At 34.7% G+C, this 12,001-nt stretch overlaps 1 protein-coding gene across 2 annotated transcripts; it reads right to left on the reverse strand.

Moving 5' to 3' along the window:
* Nucleotides 1-1,429: 1,429 nt before the first annotated feature.
* Nucleotides 1,430-11,695, reverse strand: LOC110441181 (dimethylaniline monooxygenase [N-oxide-forming] 1-like). Of its 2 annotated transcripts, XM_021484279.1 has the most exons (6): nucleotides 11,644-11,695; nucleotides 6,894-7,111; nucleotides 6,223-6,358; nucleotides 5,038-5,171; nucleotides 4,080-4,257; nucleotides 1,430-3,300 (listed from the first exon to the last, which is right to left on the reverse strand). In XM_021484279.1, the coding sequence occupies exons 2-6, from the start codon at nucleotides 7,100-7,102 to the stop codon at nucleotides 2,674-2,676; spliced, it is 1,284 nt and encodes a 427-aa protein (XP_021339954.1). In that variant the 5' UTR covers nucleotides 7,103-7,111; nucleotides 11,644-11,695; the 3' UTR covers nucleotides 1,430-2,673. The 2 variants fall into 2 exon arrangements, with proteins under 2 accessions (XP_021339954.1, XP_021339953.1); XM_021484278.1 differs by lacking the exon at nucleotides 11,644-11,695 and having other exon boundaries at nucleotides 6,894-7,147.
* Nucleotides 11,696-12,001: the final 306 nt, after the last annotated feature.

Here is a 12,001-nt window from a genome sequence, read left to right on the forward strand (position 1 = left end):
ATATAATTTAAGGATTCCTATCCCGCTGCACTCAATATATATACAGAACATCCCTTTAATTTTGTTTTGGAAACAACTATATCACACTTAGACAAGAACACTTCCGTTGACAGTTTATCTCAGTCATTTATAAAACTGTTTTATAATATGGGATATAGGGTTCATATCCCGGTCTAGCCCCGCTGATTATTATTTTTTCTTTGTTTGACCTTTGCGATTTTGTTTTTCATTAAAGTGCCCGAAGGTATGCTTTCCGTTCTATAATTGAATGATCAAAGCTATAGTTACACCGTTAAAACAATTATATTTAACGGTTTTAGCAGTGGAACAGGAATGATTAAATCGAATATTTATATTCCTATTATTAACTGCCAGAAAATATTTTGTATCGACCTTATTGTGGTTACATATCCATACGAAATTATCGTTTTAAGGTATTGAGTCAAAGTTGTTATATCATAGTAAAACAATAATAACGTGGTCTTCAGAAACGAAAATGAAAAAAAAAACGTTATGAAAGGTCAGGTGTATAAACTGGCCCCCTTTAAAGTATCATCCCACTGAAATGTCTTAACAGGGCGTCGTAGTATGGGTTTCTTCATGTCACACAAGGTCACATTATGCATGCACATTTCTCCTGGTCACACAAGGTCTCATTAAGCATGCAAATTCTACAAGGTCACACAAGGTCTTAATAAGCATGCACATTTTACCAGGTAACACAAGGTCACATTATACATGCCGATTCTTCCAGGACACACAAGGTAACATTATACATGGAAATTCTACCAGGTCACACAAGGTCATATTATACATTTAAATTCCACCAGGTCACGCAGGGTCGCATTATACATGCCAATTCTTCCAGGTCACAAAGGTCACATTATACATTCAAATTCTACTAGGTCACACAAGGTCATATTATACATTCAAATTCCACCAGGTCACACAAGGTCACATTTAACATGCCAATTCTTCCAGGTCACACAAGATCACATTATACATTCAAATTCTACCAGGTCACAAAAAGTCACATTTTACATACAAATTTTACCAGGTCACACACGGTCACATTATACATTCAAATTCCACCAGGTCACACAAGGTCATATTATACTAATTGCAGTACAGCAGTCCGTTACCGTAACCTATGTAAAGCTAAAAGTCAGGCAGAGAAAATTAAGTACCAATTTCCTCGGACATTGATTTGTCTTGTTTATTGAAAAGAACCCATAACTTCCCTCAGTTGGGCCAACACTTAACACTAAGACCAAACTTCAGTTATTGCTTAGTAAGGTGTCCTTACTTTTTTAAGGTGTCCGGAAACGAAACAGTCGCAATGAAAGTTAATATGAAGATACAAACTGTTAAAAAAATCCAGTAACATAAACATATTTCAGGTAACAATAACAATATCTTATTATTATGAGTTTAATCATTTATTACAATCATAAATATATAGTTAGTAACAGTGTTGTATTATCAAGAGTTATTAGTTTATTAGAAAACGCGTTTCAATCTATTTGTACGATAAAATACAAGCAAGCACCAAGATATTCTGAGGATATGGTAAAGATAACTAGGTCTTGATTGATGAAATAGGTTTAACCTGAGCCCTAAAGGGAAATAAGTGTATGTAGTCATCAATCTCTAGTTATTTATGAATTTACGGTTTATATAAATTATCTTCATATACGTGGGCTTCTTCACTGATTGCATCTTCTGAAGTGTTTATTTACTCAGAGTACTTTAGTCAAGGGCTTGTTTTTCAAATATCGGAATTAATGTTTGCATGAAAAAGATCTTAATTTTGATGTTTTCTAGAAACATTACACATAGCACGTCGTTTCATTAATTTCATAATTTTTCATTAAGCCTGAGTCTCCCCATGTTTCTCGTAAGCAATTTAAATCTCTGAATATGCGTTAAATTTCTCTAATATATCGGTGGTTTTGTTTCCAAGTGTACTATGAAAATAGCATAACTATTTATATATATCAAATGCAAAAATAATATCTCCCTAAATAACAACGAAAATACATAAATGATAGTATTTTCCTAAATTCTCATATGCTTTTGTAACTGTTAAAACATAGTCTTATGGAAAGTCTGTATAGCATGGTGTCCCATTAAATTAAACTGCTATTACTTACGCTTATTTCTTGTGTTTAATCGATAGCGCGTTCGCAGCTTCAATCAAGAACAGAGCAGTTTTTTCCAGACCAAGATATAACCAATCAAACATTATTATCATGGCGATGACATGTAGAAAAATATATATTGTATATTACCTTATCACTTCATACGTTAAGTACACGATTTATAGTTCTTTGGGTATATACCATTACCAATAACTCTTTGTCAACATGAAATACGCTACGATCAGGTCACATACGTTAATGTGTTTTTTTTAGTTCACCGATTCAATCAATTCTGAACTGCAAAAAGTTTGTGAAAATTAAAAGTCCTTAGGATAGCTTTCTGCGTAACCGTATGATTCATCACAATGTTCCAGTTTATAAGTTGTCATTCAGTAAAATCTTAAAAATCCTATGAAATATAATTCTTTGTAATAAAGATTACGAACTGTAAATATATAGAAGATATGATATTGTCTTACATACACTGAGCTATCGGTAATGAGATCATCATTCAAAGTAGCCAGCCTCTTCATTACTGAACTTCAACAATTTTGTCAGAATCAATAATATCAAAATTCTGTTTGCGGAAAGTGAGGAAATGATGATCTCTTTGAACTATTACGTAGTCCCAGAGACGCTGAAAAGAAGTAGGGAGAGGATCGAGCCCTGCCATCTTTGCTATATCCTTGTTGAAGCGCCATTGACGATCTCCATCCCCCATGAAGTGAGCTTGAGAGTCATCCAGCCCCTCTTTCTTTCTCTGGGCGAAATCGTTTTCGGCATCATCCGACATCTGGTCTTCTGACGGTAGTATGACAGTACCATTCAAAATGGCAACTATAGCTTTTGCTATTTCGAAGCTTTGTGGGAAATAACTCAGAAGTTTTGGAATACCGACAAAGAACAGGGTGGGGAATTTAATGTGCACAATGTGCTTGTACACTGGTGTAACGCGCTGGCAGTTAATTTGCAATACGTCTTTGGACAGAAAGGGAAAATGAGTTCGGTAACCAGTGCAGAACAGAAGAACATCCACTTCTTCATTGGTGTCATCGAGGAAAACTACCCCACTTTCAGTCATATGTTTGATTCCTGGTTTTTCCACCACTTTTGCTGGCAGTACTGTCAGAAGGGGGTCCTTCACATGACTGAGGAAAACCTAAATATAATAAAATGATTTTTCCAATAAAGTTATGGTATTTTCTTTATATTCAAAGATAATAAATGTTGTTTGCTTCTGAAGGAGTTTTTTTTAATTTATTTTTTCAAGTCATGATGCTGATAGGTATTCGCGTTACAAATGTCATAATTGGTATGTATTTAATCAAGAGTCCCGGTGATGAAATACGAATTATATGAAACCTATTGGAGCTTTTCCTTTGATGGAAATTCAACTCAAAGCGTTGGAATTTTGTACCTTTAGCATAAATTCCTTATAGTTTTCTGATCGGTAGACATATTCCTATTCTACCAAGTCCATCGTTATGATTATAAATAAGAAAATATGTTTGAACAAAATCCATGAAAAAAACGTTTATTTTAGTCTAGCTTATTAGTCAAGAAAGCTCAATGATATAGTTGACCCATCATAAAACGACCGAGAAAAACATGTTTACTGTAGAAATTGATAAACAAGCAATTAACGATAAAATTGTAAAAAAAATATTTCATAATCAAATTCGGTTAATGTTCTACATGTTCTGTGATCTATAGAAAACGACAACGAGTACATTTATCCTACCTCTTTTTGATTGCCATCTAAAATCACCCAAAACCTAGATAGTTTATCCCGGCTCCTGCTAAATCATTGATCTTTGTTAAGCAAAAAATGTTTCATACTGACATCGTGGAGAGACTGCATCTTATATATAATAGCCTGCAGAAAATATGTTTCTTGATAAAAATAACATGCCGGCATATTTTGTAGATTTGCGTTACCTTTTTTCCATACCGCGATATCCCAACGGCTAAATCCTGTCCAGAAAATGAAGCTCCAAGTATAACAACTTTCTTGTCCTTAAAGTACTCCGGGATCCTGTAGTTATGACTATGGAGGACTTCGCCTTTGAATTTGTCGAGTCCGTCGACCTCCGGCGAATAGGGTTTCTCATGGTGACTTGAAATTGGAATAAATAAACTTAGTACTTGCAGATTCTGTAAGCAAGACGTTTGTGAAACAATCCAAATTTATCTTTGTTGTGTTTTGCAGATTCAAAAAGATAATGGATATTTACATCAAAGCTGTATCAAGTCTGAAGATTATGTCATTACAAATGACAAATCTACCTGAATAAGAAATCACAAGTCTATATTTCTGTCTGTGTTGTCATCTTAATAATGCTTTAGGTACGAGATTTGGTTATATCACACGTTTCAATAAGATGCATGGAAGTCCGCTTAAACACAAAAAGGAAAGAACACTGAAGAACTAATTTTGTATAAATTACTCATGAATATAAAATATTTGAAAGAGTGTCACAGTTAAATTGACGAAATACTCACGAATAATGTCAAATTAGTGATTATATTCAATCAAATCACCAATAAACTTCGTTACATAATGTAAATAATGTGATTTAAAGTATTTTTGTAATTGTACTTCTGGTATGATTGCAAAAAACTTATAAATAGATATACTTTGATACTTTATTATGTACACTAGCAATGATCATGCAATACATTCACTTCCAAAAATGCATTTCAATCCCACGTGATTAAGCTTTATTTTTGAGATTAAAAAAACCCACATTGTTTTATCTTTTTTAAATGTGGCTTGATCCGACTTTTCTATTTTCACTTTCCCCTTTACTTTTGCCCACTAAAGCGTAAATCTGTTAAAAAAAATGAAGGTAGCATCAATAATTTTCTTAATCAATCGATAGATGGCATCTCTTACCCGCTGCACACAATAACGTTATCGAAAACTTCTTTGTGAACCTCATCTTTTTTCCTCACGTCGAAATAGCTAACAGTCCATTTCGTATCTCTTTCTTTGCCATTGGGACGAACAGTTTGAACAAACGTGTTCATCTGATGAGAAATCGAAAGTATAAAAGCGATATAAAATATTCTTCTAATAATACAAAATGTAAGTAAGTATTCTTAAGACAATGATACGTGGGGTTATACAAATCAATAAGCAGAACGTTTTGAAACATTATACATAACAATTTCTTTATATCTATATATCGCCATATTTTTATAAAAACAATATTTAGCTGTTAGGTACTTGTTTATCTTTTTGACTCAACAAGCCAAATGTAGGTAAAATGACGACTATGCTTTTTTACTATAGTTATGATTCTATTCATACTCTATTCACTTTCAATCTGATATCTCCATTATGGGAGCGGTATTATTATACCCTGTTTTAGCATATCAAATATTAGCATTTAATACATATGCAAGACCACACACTTGTGTTTTTCTAACGAATCAGAAAGCACGAATTTATGGCGTGGAAGAATATATTTACGAGTGCGCGGATCTTGCTTTTATCACATACTTGCCGAATTTGGTAGAGATCGATACAAAGATTTTATAAACTTAATTGTTTTTTGCAAATACCGGGAACTTTTCAGTTCTCCATGGCAAGGGGATTCCAATAAAAAGTAGTTCCGGCTAGTAGGTAAATACAACATTCAGCATTGCACATGTGTAATACAGAACGTTGTATTTCATGGTCTGAAAATTGCTTGTATTACTATAACAAGATTCAACAGATATGTGATAAATATAAAATATGCCTGACAGGTATGGTGTGTGTCAGGGATTATGAAGCGTGACGGTCCTATTTGCAGCATGACGGTCGTATATGCAGCTTGTCGGTGGATAGGGAGCGTGCAGGACGGATGAGGAGCGTGCATGATGGATATGGAACGTGCCGGATGGAGTATGCCGATTGAATATGGAACAAACGGCATGGATATGACGCGTGCCAGCCGCAAGCAGGTGGGTATGGGTACGGTTTATTTAAAGCTATATTTAGCTGTATAGCGCATGTGAAACAGCCATTGTCACGGACAATAATTTGATCAATCTTGACAATCTGCAGCCATGAGAAATACGTTTATAAACAAACCTTTATATGCTGTCTGAGGTCGTATTTGTCAGCGTATCTTTGTAAATAGTCGCACACATCGGGTCGTGATATGTAAGACGGCCCAGGTTGATACGAAAAGTCCGGAAAAGCCATCAATTGCTTTGGAATATTGGTCCTACAATGTATAAATATATATATAAAATTGTGCCCCTGAGCTAGCGAATATCATTCTTATCTCCATACATGTAAAGCCTAACGAACAAAGAAAAAATATCTCGATGGAGTTTTGGTTTGTTATGATGTCAATGAAGCTGTGGTTAGTCGTCTTTCATATGTTTCTTAATGTCAGTGGTTTGACCAAATGTCAAAGATAAATATATTTATGTTACAACCATTTCTCAAAACTAATACTTTACACATAGCTCTTATGTTCGATTAGGGAATCATCAATTAGTATGTTAGAATGCTAATACACTAAGGCTGACATGCCGAGCATATCTTTGCAATACGACTTGACTAATTAAATGTAATATTTGAGGAGCTATATGAAAGTGTGTAGTGGACAATGTAGTTGCTTCTAACATTTTAATGACATTTTTGTAAACGGTAGAAGTTCTCTACTTGGACTGTGTTTTAAACAAATTTTGAAAGTTGTGATACACACTTTTAGAGTAATTGTTGTTTAATATTGTATTGTTTATTACACTTACATTAAATCCCGATACATGCTTGTGAAAACTGGCATTCCATTTTCATCGATATGGGTGTTTTTGTTATACACCCAGACACCACCTATGTCACTTCCTCTTTCAAAACATGTCGGGATATAGTTCTTGCTTGTATCAGTGAGATTTCTGAGGACACTCAGTCCTGCCACACCTGCGCCAATGACAGCTACACGTTTTGGGTTCTCAGACATTTTTGATTGCTTGAAAGAACAAAGGACAAAAGAAAACATGTTGTTATGTTTTTATGTTGATCGTCAACCGTGAATGAACATACGTTGTGTGTATATGTGAACGAAACCTACTAGAATGCTTTGTCTCATCGGTGGTCAACGAAAAAAACAACAACTTTAATGTAACCTGCAAGTATTTGAGATGCTGATATTTGTGTATTCATGAATGGGCCACGATTCTGGTCGGTTTCATTTAATTTGGTTCAACGTCCTATTTGGTCATTTAAGGACTCGTTTCCGTGTGTGTATGGGTTGCTGGAGGCTACCTTACGGAAATACCATGCCGAAGGCACCCAACACAGTGTTGTAGCTGGTCACATAGGCTGAAAAGTATTACCCAGTTGTTACGATTACCCTACATAATGAACGGTAACAGGAAATATCAATTAACACTGTTAGGAACACTGGTTTGTCTCAATATGGGGACAAAATCCATAGATGGCCCGCTTTGGTGAACTACATGACATCATAAAACAAAACTTGTATGTATTGTGTCTAGATTTCGGTGTCGTTGGCAAAGTGGTTAAGGCGTCTGACTATTTACGGTCACTAGTCTTCCACCACTTGGTCGTTGGTGTTTGATGCCTTCGTAGGGCAATCGACAGGTATTGGCCTTAGGTCGGTGTTTTGTAGTTCCGGGGTTCCCGGTTTTTCCTTCACCACTTAAACCTGGCTCGTTCTAAAATACCTCAGCTGTTAATAGACCGCTAACACAAACAAACCGAAACAAAAACAATTAAGAGAGAGAAAGTCATTGATTCCTTGGTCTAAAGTTATACATACGGTAGAAGTAATAATCTCTCCCCCCCCCCCCCCCCCAACAAAAAATATCGCAAATTTTCGATCTTTTCAATACTTAATATCACGTTTGCTCTTTTCTTATTCCGTCTTTGCGTATTGCAGAGGTATCTTCTCTTGAGAGCAGATATTAATTGTTACGTCATTGGTTTGTGTGAGAAAATTACGTCGTTTTCTCAAAAATTGATGACGTTGCACTCACAAACAAATGACGTAACAATCCATATCTTTTGATAAGAGAAGATAGCTCTGCAATACGCAAAGACGGAATAGGTTCTTTGTTGAGTTGAAGCTTGGAATAGGTTATCAAAATGGCGGCCTTTTGGCCATGGTGGCCAGATTGGATTTCTGATTAATCATGACAGAATACCTTTATCGTAAACATCAGTCGATTTTCAGATTATCATTTGGTTCAGTTGAATCAGCTTATAAAGATTTTGAGATAGGTTTGGACGTTTCATAGGCTTTAAGTGATCAATATATTGTTTACCCACCAGACACTACGCATGACGTACATTGACGGACGAAAAATATCGCAATACGTCAATTGAACTGATAAATCCATATACAACTTTTAGATTTGCCACGTAACCGTTTTTCGTGCACTGATGATTATAGAACTAGGTAGAGGTTAAATTTGTACGTTTTCCCCAACTTTTGCAGGACTGTCATAACAATAATATTTATATAACTTACAATCATCAAAGTACGCCTGTGTAAGTGATATTAACTTCTACACCGAGTTCAAAGTCGTTTCGGAAGCTCAATATAATAATAACATTTTAGCACAAGAGTTTACACTTATGTTAACCATTGCAAAATAGCGACATTCGGAACTAAACATGATACTTAACGTAAAAACCCCAACGAACTTTCACGTGTTGAGTTATATGTAGTTGTGTGGTAACAAATGTGTAAATTTTTAACCACGATTGTAATATTTTAGAACTTAGAGCATATTGGAATCCAGATATGTCTTCAGTTGGAAGTTAATGTAAAATATTCATCGACGCTATTTTCTACTTTAATCTTCCTTCATATTAAATGCCAATGCACATATTTGTAGAGAAATTGTTTATAAATCATCAAAATTATCGGAAGGCATATTGTTGTAGGATAAGGAATATTTTGTTTAAACTAAGTTACATAAACTCAATTTGGACTTGTACGTGTTCTGACAATAAGTGTAACATCGCCTTCCCTATGTTAACCCTAAACAGGTTGATCTGTTTAACAAACACATCTCTGTCATATTCTAATGAATGTGGTAGACTTTTTATTTTATTTTGTGCTTAAATAATATCGTATTTACACGTTTTATATGTCTGTCAATTTTAAACCCCGCTGCTGGGTAGGACTTATTCCGTTTTTTTTGTCATTTCATAACGTGTCCCATATTTTCCTAATCTGCAAGTTAGATTGACAGTTTGATAATAAGTCGGTAAAATGAAACTGGTTTATTTTTATTGTTATTCATAATACAAATAACGACACTGTTCTAAACATGAGTTAAGCATTTTTTACATAAAATAATACACAAAACAATTTCTCATTTTGATTCACAGTTTGTTACCATTATTCCATTTAGTTACATTAATTTAATTAATTTAATTTTAGAATTTTAGAATGCTTTTATATTGTAATTGTTTAGACATATTATGCTTTTTCGGAATAATCTAATTCTTTCTTGATAATGTGTTTTTTCAGAGCTTAATTCAAACAAAAGCATGTCCGTCATGTGAAGAGAAAGAAGTATAATGAATACTAATGGTGATGCCTGTTTTACAGCAGAACTTTTAATTATACTTCTGAAATAGTATACCAGTATTTTACTGAGGCTCTTGCACATTAGTTTGTCAACACAAACTCTGATACCGTAGTTTAGGATTGCAGATTATACACAGGTGCCTCGTGTGTAATCAGCAAATTCATTTGTCTACTGCACATGGGTGTCAAACTATAACGTCTGGTGTGATCTGATTAAAGCTGGTGCAGTCTTAATGGTCAAGTTCTTATTGTAGTCAGGTTCATAGGCCATAGACTAAAATGTGTTATAATAATAATAATTCGAGGTTCTTATATACCGTTTTATCTCATACTAGTTCGTAGGTCGTCTCAAATCGGTTCACAAATTATTTTTTGTGGTTATAAGGCATTTGCAACCACCAGACCAATATATTTCACAACTCCCCGGTTAGCATACTGCAGGAGCTTCCATTTCTGTGCTAGCATTCAACAATTCTAGCACTGCCCAACCACGTACTCATTTACAGCTGAGTAGACTAACAAACGGAGTAAAGTATGTTGCTCATAGATACAGTGCCGTGCCGTGACTCGAACCCTTCGGTCACGAGCCCGGGATCCTACCACTAGACTACCGTGCCTCCTCAACGTTGGTTTGTCAATGAATGTCTTTAAAGTAGAAGGTTTGTATAGGCTTTGCCTGTTGCTCCCTCTCTCTCTGACTCTTCTTCTCTTTCTTTTTTCAGTGGTGTCTACCTAGGCATCCGTCTTCAGATGACATTTGCTGTTGCAAGGACTTTAAATTTGTAGGTCTTTTTTTGTGAAATACGAGTGCTTTCAATAGCTAGATCAATATTGTCAAACTGAATAAGTTGTGACTAACACACAGATGATAATGCCTTAAATTAGGTTAAGTTGTCCCCATTGATAACCTGTGACGTCACATTTGGTTTGTGCTATCTTTTATACCTTTTGTTAGAATATAACGTTAACACACTTTTGATTCACAATCATTTTAGAATTTATCATGTTGTTTAAAACTGTCAATAGTAACTTTAGTCTGAACAGGGGCCTTCAACAACTAACACCCGTATGCTTGTGTCGATCACTTCTTTACTCCCCCCCCCCTCTTTTAAAACCTGACATTTACGCCAACTCAGAAATTTGATTACCTTAGCAAGATTTATGCAAACTTGAATGAGCATCAAATGGACCTTACAGGTACTGTTGCTCTGTATGATTAGTCATTTACCTATAGTTCATGCGCATAACATGGGATACAATTGAATTATTATATCAGATATAATATATGGTGAATATATTTATTTCAAGTTTTTTAAATTTAAAAAGAGAACTATCTATATAAGTGTCAAGTCAAGTCAAGTGTCGAATACACATATCGTCTTTTTAGTCGATTTCAGAAGTATTATTTATGAAATGTAGTTTTAGACGAATCAAAACTAGAACAGGTTGGCATGTTAGTATCGTGCAGACTTAAAGCCCACATGTTCTAATCAACGTTAAGCTCCTTAGTAGAGCAATTTAACATTACCTGCTTAGATGTTAAATAATCTTAAACAATCATATCGGATTTTGATGTATATTTTATCTGAAGTTTGAAATACCTTTTGTTTTGAAGCGGGTTCAGAAATTGTTGTATTTCTCTAGCACATAGTTTTCATGAATCTAGCAAACCCTAGACTCCATAACATGGAAACAAACATTGTTTATGCAGCGCATGACAAATTCTTTTTCATAATTCTGTAGATTCCAGGATTTAACGCGTCCTTTACAATAAACAATAAATAATTTCACGTTTTGTTGAAATAAAGTACCATTGATTAAAAGTATACCATAATAAACCTCACATGCAAAAGCATATCACTACATTTCTAGACAAAATATTTAAAATTCACCTTAAAGGATGATACATTTACAAATTATAAGATAACAGAGCTTACCTTCAACTGTTATCTTCTGGTCTTCCCTGCTTAGCTGTCTGAACGATTTCACAACAAACTGTTGTGCAGGTAGATTAAAAAGACACCCGACCTACAAAAAACGAAACAAGCCACGTGGTCCACGCAGCCGTCCCGGTAGCCAATGATTGGTCTTAACCAAGAAGTTACTGTCTATTGCTGAGCAGCAATAATGCTCAAACACCAATCCTTGTCACTTCGATTAAAAGGCAGTATAAATGGTCAGGCTTTTTTAAATCATGATAGTAAATAAGATTTAAATACGTAATACGAGGTTCATTCAGTAATTCTGCCACTATTGTCAGGAATCACATGTATGATGTATATCGTTTGATATTTC

Source organism: Mizuhopecten yessoensis, unplaced genomic scaffold (genome assembly GCF_002113885.1).
Source record: "Mizuhopecten yessoensis strain PY_sf001 unplaced genomic scaffold, ASM211388v2 scaffold715665, whole genome shotgun sequence".
NCBI lineage: Eukaryota > Metazoa > Mollusca > Bivalvia > Pectinida > Pectinidae > Mizuhopecten > Mizuhopecten yessoensis.

Coding starts and splice junctions, on each gene's coding strand:
- LOC110441181 (XM_021484278.1), bottom strand. CDS start 7,141: ATGTTTTCTTTTGTCCTTTGTTCTTTCAAGCAATCAAAAATGTCTGAG. Junction 6,359..6,893: donor AGCATGTATCGGGATTTAAT/GTAAGTGTAATA, acceptor TATACATTGTAG/GACCAATATTCCAAAGCAAT. Junction 3,301..4,079: donor TATCGCGGTATGGAAAAAAG/GTAACGCAAATC, acceptor TATTATATTTAG/GTTTTCCTCAGTCATGTGAA.